The sequence below is a fragment of the Capricornis sumatraensis genome, chromosome 14 (assembly GCF_032405125.1).
Source record: "Capricornis sumatraensis isolate serow.1 chromosome 14, serow.2, whole genome shotgun sequence".
Classification (NCBI taxonomy): Eukaryota; Metazoa; Chordata; class Mammalia; order Artiodactyla; family Bovidae; genus Capricornis; species Capricornis sumatraensis.
In genome coordinates this window covers 71503573-71526326 of record NC_091082.1, presented here as the reverse complement: position 1 = coordinate 71526326, position 22754 = coordinate 71503573, and the positions used below count along the sequence as shown (strand labels likewise).

General features: G+C 44.2%; 1 protein-coding gene across 1 annotated transcript in view; it reads right to left on the bottom strand.

Moving 5' to 3' along the window:
• The window catches only part of LAMC2 (laminin subunit gamma 2), a 68441-nt gene that overhangs the window by 21642 nt on the left and 24045 nt on the right, over positions 1 to 22754 (bottom strand). Inside the window, exons 3-11 of the mRNA XM_068986451.1 lie at positions 17264 to 17399; positions 14861 to 14959; positions 11408 to 11544; positions 10481 to 10603; positions 8718 to 8907; positions 5263 to 5375; positions 2399 to 2617; positions 1591 to 1773; positions 501 to 746 (exon numbers count right to left, since the gene is read on the bottom strand). Of these exons, the coding sequence (XP_068842552.1) occupies positions 501 to 746; positions 1591 to 1773; positions 2399 to 2617; positions 5263 to 5375; positions 8718 to 8907; positions 10481 to 10603; positions 11408 to 11544; positions 14861 to 14959; positions 17264 to 17399 (1446 nt within the window). The remainder of the gene's footprint in view (positions 1 to 500; positions 747 to 1590; positions 1774 to 2398; positions 2618 to 5262; positions 5376 to 8717; positions 8908 to 10480; positions 10604 to 11407; positions 11545 to 14860; positions 14960 to 17263; positions 17400 to 22754) is intronic.

Sequence of the window (22754 nt, the reverse complement as noted above, 5' to 3'; positions counted from 1 at the left end):
GAGACGTGTGGACTGTCACCTTTCTGTACATCAATCACACTGACTTCCTGAGAGGGTCTCTCCAACTACTTTACAGCCCACTCCCCTCCCACTTCAATGTGTCCAGGCTTCGTCTCGAGTCATTTATTACCTTCCTCTTACGGGTCTGGCGGCCACTTGCCTGCCTACCAGCCTGGGGACTAGCATAGGAGGCAGCCCCATTTTATCTCCTCTTCCAGTTTGGAATGTAAACCTGGCCCTTTTCCCTTCTCCCACTCAGCCTTAACCCTTTCGACATCCTCTGGCTCTGACTGCCAGAGCCCTGCTGCAGGGGAAATTGGTCTTAAGACTTCTGATCAGTGAAAGGTCCAGGCAGGTCTGAGAAGCCAAAGGAGCATCACAATATTACCTGTGGTCAGCCTTGCCCATTGGTACGTTCTCACACATGTACATGCACACACACGTGCACACGCACACACACACACAGAGCCTGGCGAGTCTGCATAGAGGTGCAGTCCTACCTCGACACTTGTCCGCTGGGTTGGGGGCCAAGGGGTCCCCATAGTAGCCGGCTTTGCACTGGTCGCAGTGGGCACCGGTCGTGTTGTAAAGGCACTTCAGACACCTGCCTGTCAGGCGGTCGCAGTTCCCGGGGGCATTGGGGTCCACATTGTTGCTGCACTGACAGGGCTGACAAGGCCTCACTGGACCATGTTCCCCAAAGGGGTCCCCAAAGTAGCCGTCGGCACAGAGCTCACAGCGGGCGCCTGGAAGGAACCACGAGTCAAGCCACGCACGTGATCATCGATTAGCAGCAAAACCAGAGGCAGAGGCTGAAATTATGCTACTCCCCAGAAGAGCTTCCCTGACCTGGAACCCCAGAACAGCAGGCTCAGGAGCAGGAACTCACAGCAGGAGGCTGACTCTTCCACACCACGGTGGTTACAGATTCTAGAACACAAGCACCACCGGGGGCCTTCCTGCCAGTTAACAAACTGGCTAGGGAAAAGTCAGATGGAGCACCAAACCACCAAGGCTGCAGCTCAAGACAAGCTCTTCTTTGAGACCAACCAGCAGAGAGGTGTGACACGTATAACGTTACTAAGTTTCCCTTCTTTAGCTTGGTTCAAATTTTTTTTTGTTTGTTTTTGATAAGGACCTTTTTTCAAATCTATATTGAATTTGTTACAATATTATTTATCTTTGGGTTTTTTGGCCATGCGGCATGTGGGATCCTAGACCCCCAACTAGAGATCAAACCTGCATCCCATCCCCACCCCCCATCTTCACCGCATTGGAATGTGAAATCTTAACAACTGGGCCACCGGGGAAGTCCCTCCTTGGGGTTCATTTTTTAAAACTTAGTTAAACTCTGTATTTCATCTGACAACTTCACCTCCTAATTGCAAACCTCTTAAAACAGCTTTAGTTGTATCCTCCCATAGCTCTATGCCCTGCCCTTCTTCAATCCACGTCAGCTCTTGGGCATCGATCTCTCCTTATTTTTAAAACGAGCCCACTGAGAATAACCCTGAGTCATGAGCAGTCCCTGGAGATCCCTTGGATTGGACAGATGCATGGCAGAAGGACAGGGTGGGCAGCTGGCCTCACCAGTGACGCCGTGGGGGCAGTTATTGCACACCACCTCCTCTGTCTCTGGCATCACGGAGCAGCTGAACCCATTGCGACAGGGACAGGGTTTGCAGCTGCGGGGGTCGTGCGGGTCATTGTAGAAACCGATGGGGCAGTCCGCACACTCGATGTCGGGGTTCTCATCCCCCGAGTAACAATCTCCTGGGAGGCAGAGGGAGAATGGAGGGGCAGAGAAATGAGCAGGTAAAACTATCCACTTTCTTTAATACAGAGGACGACGCGTGGGAGGCAGGGCTTGGTAATTCAAAGCCTCCCTTTCTGCAGCTTTCCCCAGAGTGCCTGAGCGCTGGCCCTCCCCTCTGCCCTCCTACCAACTCTAAACATGGCCACGACCCTGAATCTCACCCTCCCTCTCCCAGGCTAGGCAGACACGCACTCCTTTTACCACCATCCATAAGTTAACACCGTTCCCCTCTTCCCCACCACTTGTCGGCACATTCATTCAGGTCCTGACACTGCCTTTGATCTCCCCAACAATTCTTGCAATTTGACGCCAGCTCCCCCACCCAGCACTGAACCGTGACAGCCATTTCCTGTAACCTAGCACCTTTCTCACAACCTTGTGGCATTTCCATCATGAAAAGGATGGAATGTAATAAAGCGCCATGTCCATCTTCCCTTGAGTCCAGCCCTGCTCTCCTTAATCCTTTCTCATCTCGGAAATGAGTTCAGGCACCGCCTTTCCTGCACAGCTCTCTCTTCCACGGGAGACCCCGGTCACCTGGCTGCGCCCCGAACCGCCTGGTTCAGGTATCTTTTCACTCACCTGTGTCTGGATCACAGGCCCCTCCCCCTTGGCAGTTACAAGGAATACAGGTGCCAAAAGGTCCCAGTCTGGCTGAATCTCTTTTGTAGCCAGAAGCACATTCCTGGCAGAACTGTCCCTTGTACCCAACAGGACATACACATTGTTCAACCCAGGGTGCTGGGGTTCCTGAGATTGGGCGGGCTGAGATCAAGGTCACGTTGTCGAGGTACCCAGTACCTGCAAGAGAGAAGACAGGTGGGAAGCAACAAGTGGTTAGGTCCAGGGATCTAAAGTCAGGCCTCACACTGGATTTTTTCTTAACTCCTTAATAAAAGAAATTCACATTTTAAGGCAAGACAAGGAAAATTTAGACATAAAACTTTCTCTCTGCCCTTTGGCCTCCTTCTTCCCCTCTACTTACGTTGTGCAGCTGCGTCATGTGGTAAGCAGACCTCCCATGTGGCAGAAATACCTGCTCAACCACAAAGATCAATTTTTCTCCTTCTGGCGCCAGCCATGTAACTCCTTAGACATAACATTCCTTTGTCAATCCTGGTAAGGGGTCACAGTGACCTCCTGCTTACTTGCCTTGTGTGTGCAGACATCTTTGGTGAACTTTATGTCAATGCCAATATATCATTTCCCTTAAAGACAGCGATTGGTGCAGAACGGACTAGTTAGACACCTGGAGAGATTGGGCCACACCTAATGGAAGTTGTTAAATACTTGCTTATGACCTTATTAATGTTACTAGTTATATTATATGCTGCCTATTTTACAAGATTAAAGTTCCCTGCAAATGTATGCATGCATGCTCAGTCACTTAGTTTTGTCCGACTTTTTGTGACCCCCAGGGACTGTAGCCTGCCAGGTTCCTCTGTCCATGGGATTCTCCAGGCAAGAATACTGGGGTGGGTTACCATTTCCTCCTTCAGGGGATCTTTCCGACCCAGGGACTGAACCCATGTCTCTTACGTCTCCTGCATTGACAAGCAGATTCTTTTACCACTGAGCCACCCGTGAAACCCACCAAATGTGTGACTGAGCCTCAGATAAAATTAATGATAATTAGATGACTAGAAACAAGCTGATCAAATATATAGTTTTACGAGATCAGTGGTTGTAATAATGTACAGTATGGGAAGAAGCAGCAAAAGGGAACTGTTCTGAGGACCGTAACAGACCAGTAAGACAGGTTGTCCAGAGGCTTTTGGTTACTGTTAACAGAAACTGGTCCAGTAACAGCACTTCCTGTGGCCTATCAAAAAAGGCCTCACTTGACTTGGGAATGTGCATTTCTGGTGCCATGGGACAAACTGGTCACAAAATACCTCCCAAACCATGACTGAAATTAAGACAGAAGGGAAAGGGACTGTAAACTAAAGAACACTGCCCACCATCCTGTTCTATAAGAATCAGGTCTTTAGCCACTGCGGTCGCTGACCTGCAACACATCCTGAAAGGAATTCAAGACAAAGATTAGAATGAAGTACCTACCTTGTGCTCTAAGAAACCGGACAAAACCGGCCCTTAGATGGATCTTTTCAGGCAAAAATTTTATGAATCCAGTTTATTGCATCTCCTCATACTTAGAAAAGCACTAAAACCATTAATTAAGATATCTGTCCCCTGGGAAGAGCAGTAACCCTTCTACCAAGACTTGTGCTTGACTGCACGCACTCCCTTCCAAGGTCACTTACACACTGGCTTCCCCTTTACCTCTTTGGAACTGTTCTCAGAACTTTCCGAGAGACAGCCTCCAGGCTCTACTTCTTATATTGGCTTGAATAAGATTTTCCATTTCTTTCTTAGATTGACTCTTTTTTTAAACCTTTTATCTTATATCAGAGTATAGATTGACTATTGATTAATTTTTTCATTGATAGCCCAGATGACATTCACTCCCTCTGGCATGCATAATGGTATAGCACTTCATCATCGCTGAGTGCACTGGTTCTGGTGTCAGAAAAATCAGGATTTGAATTCTGGCTTGATCCTCACTAGCTCTGTGAATTGGACAAGTCGCATAACACCTCTGACTGTGTTTCCTCAGCTACAGAAGAGAAATGACAGAGGTATCCACCTCCCACGTTGTCATGAAATTAAATGAGACAATGCATGTATTGTAGTGCTTGGCACATAGTAAAGACTCAATAAATTGTTAGTAAACACCTTTTCCACTTCCTGCTTTATTCACTGTATCAGTGACATGGAAAAGGTGCATGTTAGCCATGGATCCTTTTTACATGGATGCTAAAAAGCTTAAGCAATCTCTTTTAAATAATTCCAATCGTGATAAGGAGAACCCAACATAGTACATAGTATGTAGAAAGTTCAATAATAAGAATTTACAAAATACGTGGTGATGTCCAAAGATGGTAGCACCAAGTACAATCCCAAAGGAAAACTACTCAAGAAATAAAGAGAACGGTGTTGTAGATTCCACTTCTGAGCTAAGGGAATGTGCCCTTTTGCTGTAGGTTACCTTCTTCAAATAATCGGCTTCAATCTAAATTCAGAGACTCTCTGGCAAGGCAGCATCATTTATTCTTCATTGATGTGGCCTCTTTTCAAGAAATACTCCTTCTTAACTCTTTATTGACTGGGAGATTTTTGCAGAAACTAAGGCTTGTGGTTGGCGATTTGTTATATTGAAATATTCTGGTCAATAATGTTTGGGTAACAAAAGATGTATTAATACATCTCTGGTCAATAATGTGTTAACATCTTGTAGAATGTAAAAATGTAGACCCAATCGGAGATTCTACATCAAACCATTCATAGTTTGTCCACTTGTTTGGAGACTGTCACCAAGTTAGAGAGCTGAAGCAAGTTAAACGAAAACCTAACAAGGGAGGAATTCCTTTCTTTTAGTCACTTACTGTATTCTCCGTAGGTAGCTCGGATCCTCAGGGCTGTGAGGTTCCGCAGTAACCTCCGATACTCAAAGTAACTCAGCTGGGGTCTCCAATTATTGCTTGGATGTTCATTTAATCTGCATGATTTAAAACCAAAAGGTGAAAAATCCAGCTCTTATCAAATCTTATAATGTGTATACCTGATTCAATTATGTCCGAGAGTGCAGGAACAACTAAGCCCCTTCACAGCCCTTAGAGGGGGATAAAGGACAGGGAGCCATATCCCTGTAGGCACAAGCCTGGAGCTTTCCCACTCCGTGGGGAATGCAAGCCTCACAGGATGTGATGGAGTGTAGGAAGCTGAACTCCAGGGGTTACAGCATCCAGTATGGGTCCAAGTCCTCAAAGACCACTTTCTACTCTTGGTCACACGAAACCTAATAGCAGGAACATCTGAGTTCCAGAAGCTCTGATTTTGAAAAGCCGTCATTCATGTTTGGTTTTGTTGTTTAAGTGATTTGTTATCTGAGCATGTTTCACCTCCTGTTCTCACAAGTCAATGTCCACCTTTTACACTGTCCATGTCTAATACTTCTTAGTTTGGGCATCATGTTGCCTCGGTGTATCACATCACCAGCCCCTGTACTATTTTTTAATTTTAATGTTGTTTTTTGGTTTTTACTGGAATAGCTCTTTCAGGAACAACCCTCACCCTTTTGCCTCATCCATTGATTCATGAAATAAGCATTTACTGTACACTTGTTTTGAGCTAGAAGCTGTATTAGGACAGAGAATACAAAGACAAGTAGAGTGAGGTGATCAATGTCTACCCAAGGTGGTGGGTAAATATGTAATTATGATACAAAGCAGAGAGTGCTGTGACAAATGCATGAACAGCACGCCACAGAAATTCACGATGGACTGTGCCTTACCTGGGGTTCTGAGAAGGCAAATACAAAGGGAAAACCTGTAAGCTGAATCTCAAGGAGTAGTTCACCAAGCTGAGAATGTGGGAATGGGTGTTCCGGCATGGAGAGCTAAGTGTGTGTATCAGAATAAGCTGCAATTGGTTATTTAAGAACACAGTGTGTGTTGTGGGTCTTCTATACATTATTGCCTTTACTTCTACCCTGGAGTAGGCCCCCGACAACCTTCATTTGAACCACTGTGAATGTGATCTGATGGTTCAGTTACCCAAACCGTCCTCCACACAGGATTTGCACCCAGCCTTCACATCTGATCGTGTCGCTTCTCTACTTCTAATCTCTCAATAGATTTCCATCATCTTGTAGGCATGGGCCAGATCTCAGCACCTAGACATGACGTCCAAGAACCATCATGCTGGGTCTTTTCCCAGCCCTTTTAACTTTATCTGCCCATGTTCCCTGTACTAGCTGTGTTCCAGCTATAACTACTGCTTACCAATGCCCTGTACTATGCCTGTACATTCCCACATATACTCACATATGCAGGTTGTCCTGATTTGTCCCTGGCAAAGCCTTGCGCTTATTCCTGTTCTCAGTCCACACAGTCCTCCTAGAGAAGCTTTTCCTGACTTCTTCAGACAGAACTAAGCCACTCCTTCCTTTCCTCCCAAGTCCCCATGAGCATGAACCACCATGGAAGTGATTTTATACTGTATTATGTTTGCACAAATAACATACCCTACGAGACAAGAGTTCTTGGAAGACAAAGACCATGTTTCTTCATCTTGAATTCTCAGCCTCTGATATACTATTAAGCATTTGATAGGCACATCCCCTCCCCTGAACTCTCTGTACCCACCATTCAAAATTCCCATACTAGAGAGAAATATTTGCAAATGATGTATTTGATAAAGGATTATTATCCAAAAAATACATATAAGTTACACAACTCAACATCAAAAAAACAAACAGCCCAATTAAAATATGGGCAGAGGACCTAAATAAACAGTTTTCCAAAGAAGGAATACAGATGGGCAACAGGCACATGAAAAGATGCTCAACATCACTAATCATCAAAGAAACGTAAACCAAAACCACGATGAGATACCATCTCACACCTGTCAGAAGGGCTATTATCAAAAAGACAACAAGTAACAAGTGTTGGCAAGGATGTGGAGAAAAGGGAATGTTTGTGCACTGTTGGTGGGAATGTAAATTGGTTCAGGTGCTATGGAAACCAGTGTGGAGGTTCCTCAAAAAGATTAAAAATAGAACTACTATATGATCCAGCAAGTCCACTTCTGGGTATTCTTCTGAAAGAAACAAGAACACCAATTCAAAGAGAAATACACCTATATGTCACTACAACATTATTCACAATAGCCAAGAAATGGAAAATGTCCATCAATAGCAGATAAAGAAGATGTCGACTGTGTGTGTGTGATGGAATACTACTCAGCCATAAAAAGAATGAATTCTTGCCATTTGCAACAACAGGGATGGACCTAGAGGGCATTATGCTAAGTGAAAGAATTCAGACAGAGAAAGACAAATATCGTATGATTTCATTTATGTGTAAAATCTAAAAAACAAACATAATGAAACAAAAACAGGGTCATAAGAAGGGAGGGTGTGGGGGATGAGTGAACTAGGTAAGAGAGATTTAAAGGTAAAAAGTTCCAGGTATAAAATAAATGAACCACAAGGATGAAATGTACAGCCTGGGAAATACAGTCAAGAATGTACTGACGCTGTATAGTGGCAGGTGGTAACTAGAACTGTCGTGATCATTTTGTAATGTATAGAAACATTGAATCACTGTGTTATGGACCTGGAACTAACATAGTGTTGTAGGTCAATCATATTTCAAAAAAACTCCCATTTCACAGGATAACATGTAACTTCCTTAGACACACACAGGACCATCCATGACCTTACCTCCACCTCTTCTCTGACCTCGCTTCTCACTGTATTCCTCTCCCCTACTCCATGTTCCACTCATGCCTAATCACTTAGAATTTCCTAAATGTACAAAACTTCCTCAAACACACTTTTTCTTGCCATGTTAACCTTCACTCCTTTTCTTTCCTTAGAAAGCTACTCCTCATTGTCACATCTTCTCGGTAAGCTTTCCTGCTGCTAAGTCGCTTCAGTCGTGTCCGACTCTGTGCGACCCCAGAGACGGCCGCCCACCAGGCTCCCCCGTCCCTGGGATTCTCCAGGCAAGAACACTGCAGTGGGTTGCCATAAGCTTTCCTAGATCACTCCAGTGCGAGTTACTGATGCCTCCTGCATGTATTCAAAACACTTGTGTCCACTTTGTCTCTTACAAGCTGCCCTGTAATCATCAGTTTATTTTTCTCCCCCATTAGCCTGTCAGGGGCTTGCGGGCAGCAATCACGACCTGTCTCAGCACATAACACCATATTTGGTCCATAAAAGGTGCTCAAAACGCTTGTTGAATAAATGAATGATCATTGAATGAGTAAACAAAGGAAGCAGACTTCAGTCACCATTTGCTTTATTTGACTCACTACTAGTCTTTCTCTTTACCTGAACGTGTAAGTCTTGGTGATCCCACAAGGCAGTGTCTTGTCACGCGGCATCAAGGGAGCTGTGATCTGTAGACCAGCACCTTCCAGAATCACGTCATGGGCAGATGGGTGTCGGCCTCCCCTGTCCACACGGTAGTCAAAAGACAGGCTCTGCCCATAGCTCACCTGTTGATTCCCAAGAAATTTGGCTGTGAAACAGATCAAAAAGACTAGGATCAGCTGTGAGACTAGAGAAGAAAAGGAGTGAGCAGGTTTGCATGGATGTTGGCAATTTCTTTTGGAGCTCTGTATTATTCACCCATCGCTCCCCACAAACTACTCTTTCAGAAGAGCCAGTTCATGGCACTGGACATGGCCATACTGCTATTGGCTATGAAGAAGTGTAAATTAATGAAATGCCAAAAGGGCCTCATTATAAGACAATTCCATCTATTACGTGATTCACAGCATGGCCCTTATCAGTTCAGTTCAGTCGCTCAGACATGTCTGACTCTTTGAAACCGCATGGACTGCAGCACACCAGCCTTCCCTGTCCATCACCAACTCCCAGAGCTTGCTCAAACTCATGTCCATCGAGTCAGTGATGCCATCCAACCATCTCATCCTCTGTTATCCCCTTCTCCTGCCACCTTCAATCTTCCCCAGCACCAAGGTCTTTTCAAATGAGTCAGTTCTTCCCATCAGGTGGCCAAAGTATTGGAGTTTCAGCCTCAGCATCAGTCCTTCCAATGAATATTCAGGACTGATTTCCATTAGGGTGGACTGGTTGGATCTTCTTGCAGTCCAAGGGCCTCTCAAGAGTCTTCTCCAACACCACAGTTCAAAAGCATCAATTCTTCTGCACTTAGCTTTCTTTATAGTCCAACTCTCACATCCATACATGACCACTGGAAAAACCATAGCTTTGACTAGACAGACCTTTGTTGGTCCTTATGACAGACCAATATGTAGGGATTCCCAGGTCTATCAGCAATAGTACCATCTGTCACATAGTGCTTTCTAGTTTATAGAATACTTGCACAAACATCATCACACTTGATGGCAGTTAGTCATTATTCTTTCCACTTAATAGCTGAGGGAATTAAAGTTTGGAAAAGTTAGGAAGCCACCTTGCCCAGGAATCACACATTAGCTAAGGATATGAACCACAAATTCTAGCCAGAAGGACTTCCTTGATGGTCCAGTGGTTAAGACTTTGCCTCTCAATGCACAGGGTGTGGGTTCAACCCCTGGTCAGGGAACTAAGATCCCACATAACCTCATGGTCAAAAAGCTAAAACATAACACAGAAGGAATATTGTACTAAATTCAATAAAGACTTTAAAATGGGCCACATGAAAAAAAAAGAAATCTAAAAAAAAATTTAACCAGAGCTTTTCCATCCAACTTTTCTGATTTTTATATTTTTAAAATTTACAATTGGTTTAAAGCTTTGAGAAATGCTTTGTCTTCACCTTTCCATCTGCTTCCTGATAGACCCACAGATCTGACCCCAGTCCTTATTTCTTGTCTTGGTGGGAAACTTAGAAATTTGCCATTTGACTGAAGCAGGAACCTGCACCGGGATCTGACCACCTGGACACCCAGTTCTGCTCTATTGGGCTGTGACTTTGTCAGTAGGACTGAAGCCCCAGTTATCTTCTGGAGATGCTACTGCCCTGGACACTAAGTGATAAGATTTTCACATTTTCTAACCCCATTCTTCTATCCTGACTTCCTAGTCTTCTAAGTTGTCTTCTACAGGAAAAATACCATACGTACCAGGAGCTACAAAATAGACAGGGTCTGATCGTCGTGCTGAGCTAAACACATCTTGATGGCGCTGTGACCATTGGAGCTTTGCAGGAAACCCATTTCTCTGGACAGCCTTCCAGCCATCAACATCTGGAACATAAGTAAAACCACTTTTCATTAGAACAAACCTTATCATGTATTGAGTTAAACAAGGCAAGACTTGATTGCTACTCACTAGCAATGAGTAAGTAACCAGTGGGTTTTCTTTATATTTCCACATTCATGCACCATCCTCAGAATTTCCTATGCACCTCTCTACTTGGTTTTTACCTTCACCTACTCCTGTTTACACCTGCTTTAACTTCTTGTCTTTGAGTCTGACTCTTGGAATAAGAGAACATGTTTTCATCTGCCTGAAATTTGCATTTTTATTTCACTTACATAAACACGGTCTGGCCTTAGTGAGGTAAGAGGGTCCAATATGTTCAGAGAGAAACTCAGAGTTGAGATCATATTAATCTCCCATATTTTAGAGTGCTTTGTAGCTTGGTAACTAATTTCACATAAATTAACTCATTTGGCATACATGAAAGAAGTAATACTAATGAGTGTGAATTCCATTCCAAGACTTATGTTAAGCCCCTCAATCCAATGATTCGTTTGTGGTCTTAAAGTACATTAATAGGAAATGCAGGGAGTTGAAAATCTGTTCTCTTTTTAGTTATTTTTATAAGTCATTCAGAAGCTGGTCTGAGTAAACTGTTCAGATATAACTTTTCCAAGACACCAGGCTCTTTCTTATTGCCTGACAAAATAATGTACATTTAAAGCTAAAAGACAGTCATCCTGTTAAAGATGACTCAAGGACCCCATCCTGCAGACAGAAGTCTATAAGCACAAAGCCCTATACAGCAGTAAATAAAAGCAAAACACCTAGAAAACAGCATGCTTTACCTTGATGGAAGGTAGATAAGATTTTATGGACACTGTAGTCTCCAGAGCTTTGGCAGCTGGCTGAATGCCCGTAGCAAAAACACTGGGTACAGCCCTCAGGGTTTCTCCCATCCAGGTGATAGTAACCTGGTCGGCACCTGCAGGGGCATTTTAGAAATTGGGACAATTTCAAAACAAATATTCAGTAACAAATTATAGGTTATTTCTCATCCCCACAGAGAATATGGTGACTGATCATTTCTACTTTCTCTCCCACCCAGCCCATTAATTCCCAAACGTGAGAAATACTCAGTTGCACATACCACGCTCACTCCCAGACCTCCTGATGGACAATCACAGGCCCCCATTAAGAAAGCAAGAAGAATATTCACTTTCTCTTGCTCTAGCAGAGCAGCAACACATTGGGCGTGATGGTCTGGAAACGGTGATTTTTCCCATCCTTGGTAAGGAATTCAGTGGGCAAGATGGGGAGGGGTCAGGTAGGGCTGTGCAGAGTTGGCCCAGTCTTAGAGCAACTGTTTAAAGGGGGTAATAGGGTGGGAAGTCGGGACCAGCAAAAGACAGGCAAATGCCCCTGGATTGGGAAAATCCCCTGGAGAAGAGAAAGGCTACCCAAACTAGTATTCTGGCCTGGAGAATTCCATGCACTGTATAGTCCATGGGGTTACAAAGAGTTGGACACGACTGAGCGGCTTTCACTTTCACTTCACTTTCATTGTGCAAAATCAGAAAGGCAGGCAAGCTGTGAACTGTAGATGCTACATAAAACAGCAGTAAATACATGTCTTTTTTTTCTTCCTCTATAGATCAAGGGTTTAAAAACTCATTATAGTTTCTGTGGAGGAAAACTGCAGATTAAAAGAGATTAAAAAACAAGGAAAGAAGGAAGAGGGGAGGGAGAAAGGAAGGAAGAAGTGAGTAGGAGAAAGGGTGAAGAAGGTATGATGAAGGCAGGAACGGAAGGGGAGGGCGTCAGCAAAACTAAACACACAGCGCTTAAGGACGCACTTGGGAGATAAACTGTGAAGAACAGTGGTCACTTCTAGGAAGGAAGGAGGATATTATGGGGCTGGTACTTTTTTAGCAAAGGCCAATTTCATAAAAAAAGCAAGAGAGTTGCAGAAAAACATCTACTTCTGCTTTATTGACTATGCCAAAGCCTTTGACTGTGTGGACCACAACAAACTCTGGAAAATTCTGAAAGAGATGGGAATACCAGACCACCTGACCTGCCTCTTGAGAAACCTATATGCAGGTCAGGAAGCAACAGTTAGAACTGGACATGGAACAACAGACTGGTTCCAAATAAGAAAAGGAGTACATCAAGGCTGTATATTGTCACCCTGCTTATTTAACTTCTATGCAGAGTACATCATGAGAAACACTGGGCTGGAAGAAGCACAAGCTGGAATCAAGATTGCCGGGAGAAATATCAATAACCTCAGATATGCAGATGACACCACCCTTATGGCAGAAAGTGAAGAGGAACTAAAGAGCCTCTTGATGAGAGTGAAAGAGGAGAGTGAAAAAGTTGGCTTAAAGCTCAACATTCAGAAAACTAAGATCATGGCATCTGGTCCCATCACTTCATGGAAAATAGATGGGGAAACAGTGGCTGACTTTATTTTTGGGGGCTTCAAAATCACTATAGATGGTGATTGCAGCCATGAAATTAAAAGACACTTGCTCCTTGGAAGGAAAGTTATAACCAACCGAGACAGCATATTGAAAAGCAGAGACATTACTTTGTCAACAAAGGTCCGTCTAGTCAAGGCTATGGTTTTTCCAGTAGTTAGTCATGTATGGATGTGAGAGTTGGACTACAAAGAAAGCTAAGCGCAGATGAATTGATGCTTTTGAACTGTGGTGTTGGAGAAGACTCTTGCGAGTCCCTTGGACTGCAAGGAGATCCAACCAGTCCATCCTAAAGGAAATCAGTCCTGTGTGTTCATTGGAAGCACTGATGTTGAAGCTGAAACTCCAATCCTTTGGCCACTTGATGTGAAGAGCTGACTCATTGGAAAAGATCCTGATGCTGGGAAAGATTGAGGGCAGGAGGAAAAGGGGATGACAGAGGATGAGATGGTTGGATGGCATCACTGACTCAATGGACATGGGTTTGGGTAGACTCCAGGAATTGGTGAAGGACAGGGAGGCCAGGCGTGCTGCAGTCCATGGGGTCGCAAAGAGTCGCACACACCTGAGTGGCTGAACTGAACTGAATTTCATATAATTAGCATGGCTGACAACATTTGTTTTATGAGACTTTCTATTTCTCTGTTCTATTTTGAAATTTAAAAGGTTTTCAGAAAGTGACTCCTCTTGTAACACTTGAGCTATGTTTCACACCCCCACCCCAGTAGCAAAGAACTGGCTGAAAACACAAGCTAGGAATGTACCTGGCATTGCCTCTGCCCAGGTATAAGTGATTGGCCGCATGCCAAAGAACTGCTTTCTTTCTTTGAAGGAAATATGGGGGAAGGTTTTACCTCTGGGGCCCACCTCACAGCCCTCTGCTTACAACAGTCTCAGGGGAGCGAAGAGTTTTAAGTCCAGGCTCAGTTTGTATTTAAGGAATTTCCTGCAGCAGCAACTGGGAGTGGATCGGCCTCACTGTACCACCTGTCCCAACGTGGCTCTGACATCCTCCCCCGGTTCGTGTATGTGCACATAACCACCATCCCATCCCTGGGCAGGTCCTCGTCTGCACACAATGGTTATTTATGGCCATACGCTGCGGTATTTCCACTGACTAAGATTTTCCCAACATGTTTACTTAGGCCAGGCCTTCCCTGGGACTGAGTTGAGTCATGAGGCCTCATCCCTGCATACCTTGTACAGAGCACCTGGGACAGAGAGCCAGCTGGCCAGGGACTCCCCAGGGCCCTGTCACAGCATACACAGAGAAGGCACCCAGAGCAAAAGCTTGGAGTCTAGTGAGATTTGGGGCCTTGCTTGCATTTTTAAAAAAATATTTATTTAGTTGACTGCACCAGGTCTTAGCTGCGGCATGTGGATCTTCGTCTTCATTGTGGCAATGTAAACTCTTAGCAGTGTGACATGTGGGATCTAGTTTCCTGAGCAGGGACCAAACCCGGGCCCTTTGAATTGGGAGCATGGAGTCTTAACCACTGGACTACCAGGGAAATCCTTTGCTTTTTTTTTTTTTTTAAAGACTAGTTTATGCAGGACTTCCCAGTGGTTAAGACTCTGTACTTCCAACATAGGAGGCTTGAGTTCCATCCCTGGTGAAGAAACTGAAATCACACATGCCGTGCAGTATGGCCAAAAGATAAATTTAAAAAAATAATAATAACAAGGTCTAGTTTTTGAGGCCAGGGAGCAGGAAGAAGGTCATCAACATTGCTTAAGTGTCCCTTTTCCATGAACCGCATTCATGCTGGTTGTCAGGGGACCTCCTGCTGTGTCCAGAGGGCCACAGTTCACACAGACCTATCACAGCGCTCTCCCGTGACAGCTGGCTTGCAGACACAGCGGCCCGTGTCACAGGGCCCCGCGATGCCGGCTGGATCACAGTCACACTTGGAGTCTCTGGAAAGAGAAAAAGACAATTAGAGCTGTGTTTCCAAATGCTCTGAACTACACACATGAAGATCAGGCGCTCATAAGCAAATGTCACCAACTTGAGTCAATCTTTCATCTTCAATGAGGCCTCTCTTAGCTATTCTTATCCATGCTAATCTCTCTCAGACCCTTTAAGAATTCATCTGTCCATGCTACTAGTGCTACTCAAAGTGTGGTCCGTGGCTGGCAGCCAGTCCAAGAACTGTTTACTACCCACTCCTAGAAAGAGGAGGGGTTTGCCTCAGAATGTAAACCAAACCCATCGTGAAACTGTTTCGTTTGGTTGACTGTTTGCGTCAGTTGACTTAAAACTTTTTTATCACTTGTTTCTCTATTGTTTAATCCAGTGGTGTCTGCTTTCATCGCGGTTGATTCCACCTATTTGCTTCTTGTTCCTCTAGCTCTTTCTTCTGGTAGCACTTCTATTTCACATATAGTTCATACCATGCAATTCAGTATTTAAAGCCTACAACTCATTGGGTTTTACCTGATCCTCAGAGTTATGCAAACAGCACCACAACCAACTCTGGAACATTTTTATCACTCTAAATAGAAAGCCGGTGTCCTTTAGGAATCACCCTCATCACCTTCCCCCAAATCCTAGGCAACCACTAACCAACATTTTGGCTCTGGAGATTTGCCTCTTCTGAATGCTTCCTATAAATGGAATTGTACAACATGTGGCCTTTTGTGTTTTGATTCTTTCACTTAGTATGTCTTCAAAATCCATCCATGCTGTATCATGTATCAGTAGGTCATTCTTTGCAGGGTTGAATAAAATCCCATCACATGAATATCCTACATTTTGTTCATCCACACATCAGAATGCACATTTGGGTTTCCACTTTTTAACTATTATGAATAATGCTAATTATTCATAGTAGATAATTTGTATACATTAATGTGAAAATTTGCATACAAGTTTTTGTGCAGATACATATGTTTTCATATCTCTCGAATGTATATCTAGGAGTGAAATTGCTATCAGTTTCACTGATTTTTCTTTTCTGGTTGCAAGACTTTCCTCAATGAAAAAAATCAGTATTTTCATTATTTAATTTTGGCACAATCTCCTTGTCTTGCGCAGACTAGCGCTTTGATGACTGGTCTCTGACTAACCAAAGCCCTGGTCTCTATCACCAAATTTGCCCCATAAGCATATGTATTTATCTCATGCATCTAAGACCAAGTTTGTTCTCTTCCCTACTGACCTGCTCCTCCTGACTGCCCCATGACCCCATCAGATTCTGCCCAAACCTGCTTCTGACCCTAGCTGCCTAGATCGGAAGTTTGGATCTCATTCTAGGTGGGGAAGGAGCTAATGGAGGTTTGGAGCAGAGCCATGATGTCATCTACTTCACAGTTTACAAGGATTACTGAGGGAGACAGAGCCTGGGAGGGGTCAGGGAAGGCGGGGAGGGGAAGGGAACCGGGGATGGTGGTAACAAGGATGGCGCAGGCAAGGCTGGCGGGTGGGTCTCACATGGACAAGGGGTTGGAATCATGGGTGAAGATGAAGCGGTTTCTCTGTGGGCAGCCTTCTAGCCCATGGCTTCTCTGCCAAGCTCCTCCTCCCCAAAGTCAGCCCAGCACCTTGCTGGCTCTGCACCTCTAGGGGCTGGCCATGTGACTTATAAGGTATGCTTCACCTTTTTCCAGAAAAGTAAGTTGAGGAGGACTAGAGAATGCTTCAAGCTAAAGGAGATTCAAATTATGCAAAAAGTTCTTCTACTCTAAATTCAATTATTTGTAACAAGTTCCAGGTTAAAACATAAAGGACTCTTAACTTCTGCCCTAGTTCGTCTATAGGAGGGGTAGTTGTCAGGGTGATGAGCATGGCCTCCACGACAACATTCTGAGTCTGAGTATGAAGTCCACCAGCAACACTGGGCACCTTATTTATCCTCTCAGGATTTAAGTTTCTTATCTTTAACATAAGCATAAAACTTTAACAGAGTTTTTAGGGTTATTGTGAGGGTTAAATGAGATAACCCACACATAGTCCCCAGAAGACTTCCCTGGTGGTCCAGTGGCTAAGACTCCAAGCTCCCAATGCAGGAGGCCTGGGTTTGATCCCTGGTCAGGGAAGTAAGATCTCATATGCCACAACTAAGACTCAGTGCAGCCAAAAAATAAATAAACATTGTTCTTAAAATAGTGTTTCCCTAACTCAGTTACTTAGTAACAGTTACTCAGTAAATGTGAGTGGTCCCTAATGTTGTCCGATCGCCATTAGTCACAGTGCAACCAGCAGTGGGCACAGGCACTTACAGGAGCTTCCGGTCTTGGGTGCACCCAGCATCGGTGAGGGTGTGGAAGCCTGGCAAACAGCGGTCACACCTGTCCCCTGTCACACCTGGCTTACAGCTGCACTGTCCAGTGTTGTCACATCGAGGGCTAAGAGAACCTATAACCACAGAGGAGGGGAAAGGAAAGAAGAAAAGGAACTGTTTCATTCATATGACATTAGAGGGCAACCATCACCATATGGGAGCTCAATAAATACTAAATAATGATCTTCTTGGAGAAGGAAATGGCAACCCACTCCAGTGTTCTTGCCTGGAGATTCCCAGGATGGGGGAGCCTGGTGGGCTGTCGTCTCTGGGGTCACACAGAGTCAGACACGACTGAAGTGACTTAGCAGCAGCAATGATCTCCTAAAAGAGATCAGCCCTGAGTGCTCATTGGAAGCACTGATGTTGAAGCTGAAACTCCAATATTTTGGCCACCTGATGCAAAGGGCTGACTCATTTGAAAAGACCCTGATGCTGGGAAAGATTGAGGGCAGGAGGAGAAGGGGACAGCAGAGGATGAGATGGTTGGATGGCATCACTGACTCGATGGCCATGAGTTTGGCTAAACTCCGGGAGTTGGTGATGGACAGGGAGGCCTGGCTTCTGCAGTCCATGGGGTCACAAAGAGTCAGACACGACTGAGCGACTGAACTGAACTGAACTGAACTGAATCACCACGACCTGCTGCCTTGGGCAATGCTTTCACGTCATTGGGATATGCATCCACCACTAGGGAAAATTCTGACAGCCAAGGATGGCTTCTTCAGGGAAAGAAATGGAAATGACTCCTGAAAGCACTGTTATTTATATATCTGCTCTGGTTTCAACATTAAGTCATTTGTCAAATCCTTGAGATCTTAAGAAGGAACATTTGTGAATGAGCACATGAGCCTCCACAAACACAGGATGCAGAAGTGAGACGCCTTCTCCCTTATCTCTGGCAGGCAAACAGCATCTTTCAAGGGTCAGTGCTCACATGGTATGATTGCAAGAGTAGAAAAAAGCCTCTTAACCAAAAATATCTCTACCTACCTGGAGCGGTAGAAATTCTCACCTTTGGAGCATCACCTCTTGTGAGAAGTGAAGACCCTGTGCATCTTACCTGGTTTGGAGCACTAGACCACTTTCCTATGATTAATTGTTTATAGATATGCTCTATAAAATGACCTCTCAGACTGTTGCTGAAAGGTGAGAGGTGCTCAGGATGACAAAGTGTGCTGTCCTGGAATCCAGCCACCCTTAGCACCTCCCCTTCAGCCACCCCCAGTTCAAGCTTCCTCCTTCTCTCACCTGGTCCCTACCTCCATCCTTGACTCCCTACACTCGATTCTCTTTATAGAAGGCAAAGTGCTCCTTTCCAGTGGAGTTTGAATCATATGACTGGTCTGTTTAGGTCTTCTGATGGGTCCCTGCTATGAGTGGAATAAAGTGCAAACTCTGTACCATGCCCTACAAGCCTCGACCTCTCTTGCCTCATCTTCTGCTCCTTCACTGAGGTCCAGCATCCTCGCTCCCCTCCCTGTTCCTGGAATATGCTGATTGCTTCCCTCCTCAGGGCATTTGCACCTGCTGCTTCTTCAGCCTGGAACGTTCTATCCTGAGAACGCACCCTAGTTGGCCCATTCTCAGCACTTAGTCTTGATTAACTTCTCTAGAGAAACCTTCTCTGACTCTCATGTCTATACTATTCAGCCCACTGCTCCCTCCGTCCTTAGCCCTGCTTACTGATAACTCCATCAGCTTGTGCTCCCTGCTGAATTCCCAGTGCCCGAAGCAGAGTCCTAGATGCCTGTTGCATTAATTAACCCTCAGGAAGGAGGAGATGGCTATTGTGAAAGGAGGAAGAAGCCAAAAGATGAGGTACAATGTGGTTCACCTACTTGATAATTTCCCTAAGGCTGGCAGTATTATAAATAATACTAGATTTGAACTGTGATAACCAGGCTATCGGAGAAGGCAATGGCACCCCACTCCAGTACTCTTGCCTGGAAAATCCCATGGATGAAGGAGCCTGAAAGGCTGCAGTCCATGGGGTCACTGAGGGTCAGACATGACTGAGCGAATTCACTTTCACTTTTCACTTTCCTGCATTGGAGAAGGAAATGGCAACCCACTCCAGTGTTCTTGCCTGGAGAATCCCAGGGACGGGGGAGCCTGGTGGGCTGCTGTCTATGGGGTCGCACAGAGTCGGACACGACTGAAGTGACTTAGCAGCAGCAACCAGGCTATTCATAATCTATAAAGCCAACAGAACACTAACCAGTTGCTCCTTCTTTCTCCTAATCTCTTACTTGACTGTGAACTTTTAATTCACTTATAGATACAAGTCAAATCAATAAAGGTGTTTGGCTCTGTGTCTATAGCCGCAGGTGGAACATGAAATAAACTAGTTATATTCACAGTTAGAGTCTGTGATTGTCTCCGTGTCAACCTTGCAAGGCTTGAAAGGACCCTCAGTGACAAGAACACAAACTACCTTTTATGCTATGTGTGAGACACTGAATTGAGCATTATATATATATTAGTTCACCATATTTATTGGTGAATTAAGAGCTGATAAGATATCAAATCCATTTGTGGATCATCAGGAGCACTCAGAGGATCATACCGGGAGCAGATAGAGAAAGGAGGGGAAGGCACCTCGGGTGGAAATTGAATATCACTGATTAAGCAAAGGGAAAGGGTGATCAGAGTTGGGAGAAGTCTCAGAATAGTGGAAGCCAAGGGAGGAGAATCCCAAAGAGGGTTAAGGGAGGAAGAAGATGGAATAGTTTCCAATATCTAAGACAAGAGAGCACTTAAGATGAGAGTGAGGAGAGGCCACTGGGGTTGGCGTTTAGAGACACACAGTAGACGGAGCTAAGGAGGTAAATTCCTGTTTACATTTATACAATTTAATTATTTAAACATAAATGAGTAAATCTGGGACCCAGAAACATGTTTTTTTTCTCCATTCAAATTAATGGAAATTATATTTTTAATTTAAGAAAACTCTCCCCCAGGTCTCCCACATTGTAGACAGGCACTTTACCGTCTGAGCCACCAGGGAAGTCCAGTTTAAGAAAACTCTCCCTACAATAGCTTTCCAGAAGAAACTCTTACTAGTCCATTGCCTGTAGCCTGCCAGGCTCCTTTGTCCATAGGATTTCCTGGGTAAGACTACTGGAGAGGATTGCCATTTCCTTCTCCAGGGGGTCTTCCCAACTCAGGGATTGAACTTGAGTCTCCTGCACTGGCAGGTGAATTCTTTACCACTGAGCTACCTGAGAAGCTCAAACTAAAATATGTGAAGTACCTAACTCAATATCTCACATATAGTAAGTGCTCACAAAAGTAGTTTATGCTTGAATCTTCTAGGCCTCCTTCAAGCCTTGCAAAGTTGACATGGAAACATGTACAGGCTCTTACTATAAACAGGATTGATTTATTTCATGTTCCCAAACTTCCAAAATAATAGCACTGACTTTTCAAAGTATCTCTTTAAAATAAAAATACCTGTCCCAATTCCTATATCATGAGCTACTCTTAGGGATTGGGAACAAATGGGTTTAAAGGATAGATGAAGAAGAGCTTCTTGTTTCAAGTGTGTCCCCAAAAAGCACTTCTGGACTTAGGTAGTACTGTCTACATGCATTAGAGGACCCAGAAACATATTCTAAAATGACTAAGAGAGCTTGCTTCCTTTTGAGGATGCTTTAAAAATATAGACACTTGCATTTTTAAATAGCGCTATTATTATTATTATTCAATCACTGTATTTAATAATAATTAAATTATTATCTAAGACATGTTTCAAAACAATAACTCAAATGTTATAGTCTGAGTAATCCACTGCATGGCTTGTACATATTAAAAAAAATAAAATTAAGAGAACAAACCCAATATCATTAATGTCTGCGCAGATCTCAAGAATTTAGGCATCGGGGAGGAAAACACAAACACACAGTGAATTTCAAAGTATCCACAGAAAGTTGTCAGGGTTACAAGAACTGAGGATAATTCAGCCCTGTTCAGTTCAGTTCAGTTCAGTTCAGTCGCTCAGTCGTGTCCGACTCCTTGCAACCACATGAGTCGCAGCATGCTAAGCCCCTAAAATCATCACCTAAAAATAAGTCTAGTTGGTATATTTAGAAGAAACTGGTGTAACATCCAAAATCTGTGACCCTTTTGGGGGTTATAAATGCTGTTGGCTTCATTTGCCATGCATACAATGGAAGCTTTTGGTAAGATGAATTTTTCTGCATTTGAAATTGAATATACAACAGATTCCCTTGGGAAGTTATATTTTGAAAGTGAAAAATACCCTCTGGCTGATGGGGAAACAGAAATCACACAGAGAATTAAATTCTTGTTACTGATTTTGTGACCTGTGCAGCCAACAGTTAGCCGGATATGGCACACAGTGGGGACAGCCCCTGCCACCAATGCACCACTCAGCCCTCGACAAGTTCCATCACTTCCCACTCTAAGCCTCTGTTACCTCGTTTGTAAAATGAAAACAATAGCACTGTCTTCATAGGGTTATTTGTGAAGATTAAATTAATTAGTGGATGAAAGTGTTTAGAAAAGTGCCTGGCACAGAGTAAGCGTGTAATTCATGTTAACTATTAATATCATACAAGACATAAATCATCACTGGGCCCCACTGCTCCCTACTAGGCTGTTCACCCTGAGTCCAAGATATCTTTTCCCCCAAAGAAAAGAAAGAACCAGGCTCACTGTTGCTGGGTAGCAACAAACTACAGAGTGGGAAAGAGCCGGCGTGGTAAAGCCTCTTCGCCGTCTCGCTTCATGATGCAGGCTCCTTGTCTACTCCCAGACTAATAGCCTTGTCTTCAGGCCAGGCTTTCCAGCGGAGCCAATTACATTTCTCATCACATTCACGCTGATTATTTTCCTGGAATGACCCAACTCTAGTGACTCACAACAAAGCCGCATCACCTAAGGGATACGATCTTGTCAGAGAGGTTAAATGCCCATTAAAGTGAAATCATTTTTCTTTTAATTTTTCTTTGGTTCAAAGGGAGAATTACTAAACCCCAAAGATTCTGGATGCTGAGTCAAAGCCACAAAACTGAGCGAATCTGACTCAAACCATATGGTAGCAGCAAGTCTGGTGAATCTGAGAATGATGGCTGGCGTATGGGTTTGTATCACCATGGGGTCACCCCAGTTTTCAAAGCCTCCCCGACGCACGCTACTTGCAAGACATGCCTGGGCCAAAGCCTGCCCATTTTTAGATTCTTTCAGCTGCTGCTAAGAATTGGCTTCACAGAACTATACTGAGTCATAAGGCTATACCTTTTTGGTAAATTAACATTGATCACATTATACTATTAAGCACTTTTTGGCAAAGAGAAATAGACATGCCAAGGAAGAAAACAGACAAATAAGGTAGTTTTACAAAGCCAACTTTAGGGACTTTCCTAGTGGTCAGTCGTTAGGACTCCCCACTTCCACTGCAGGGG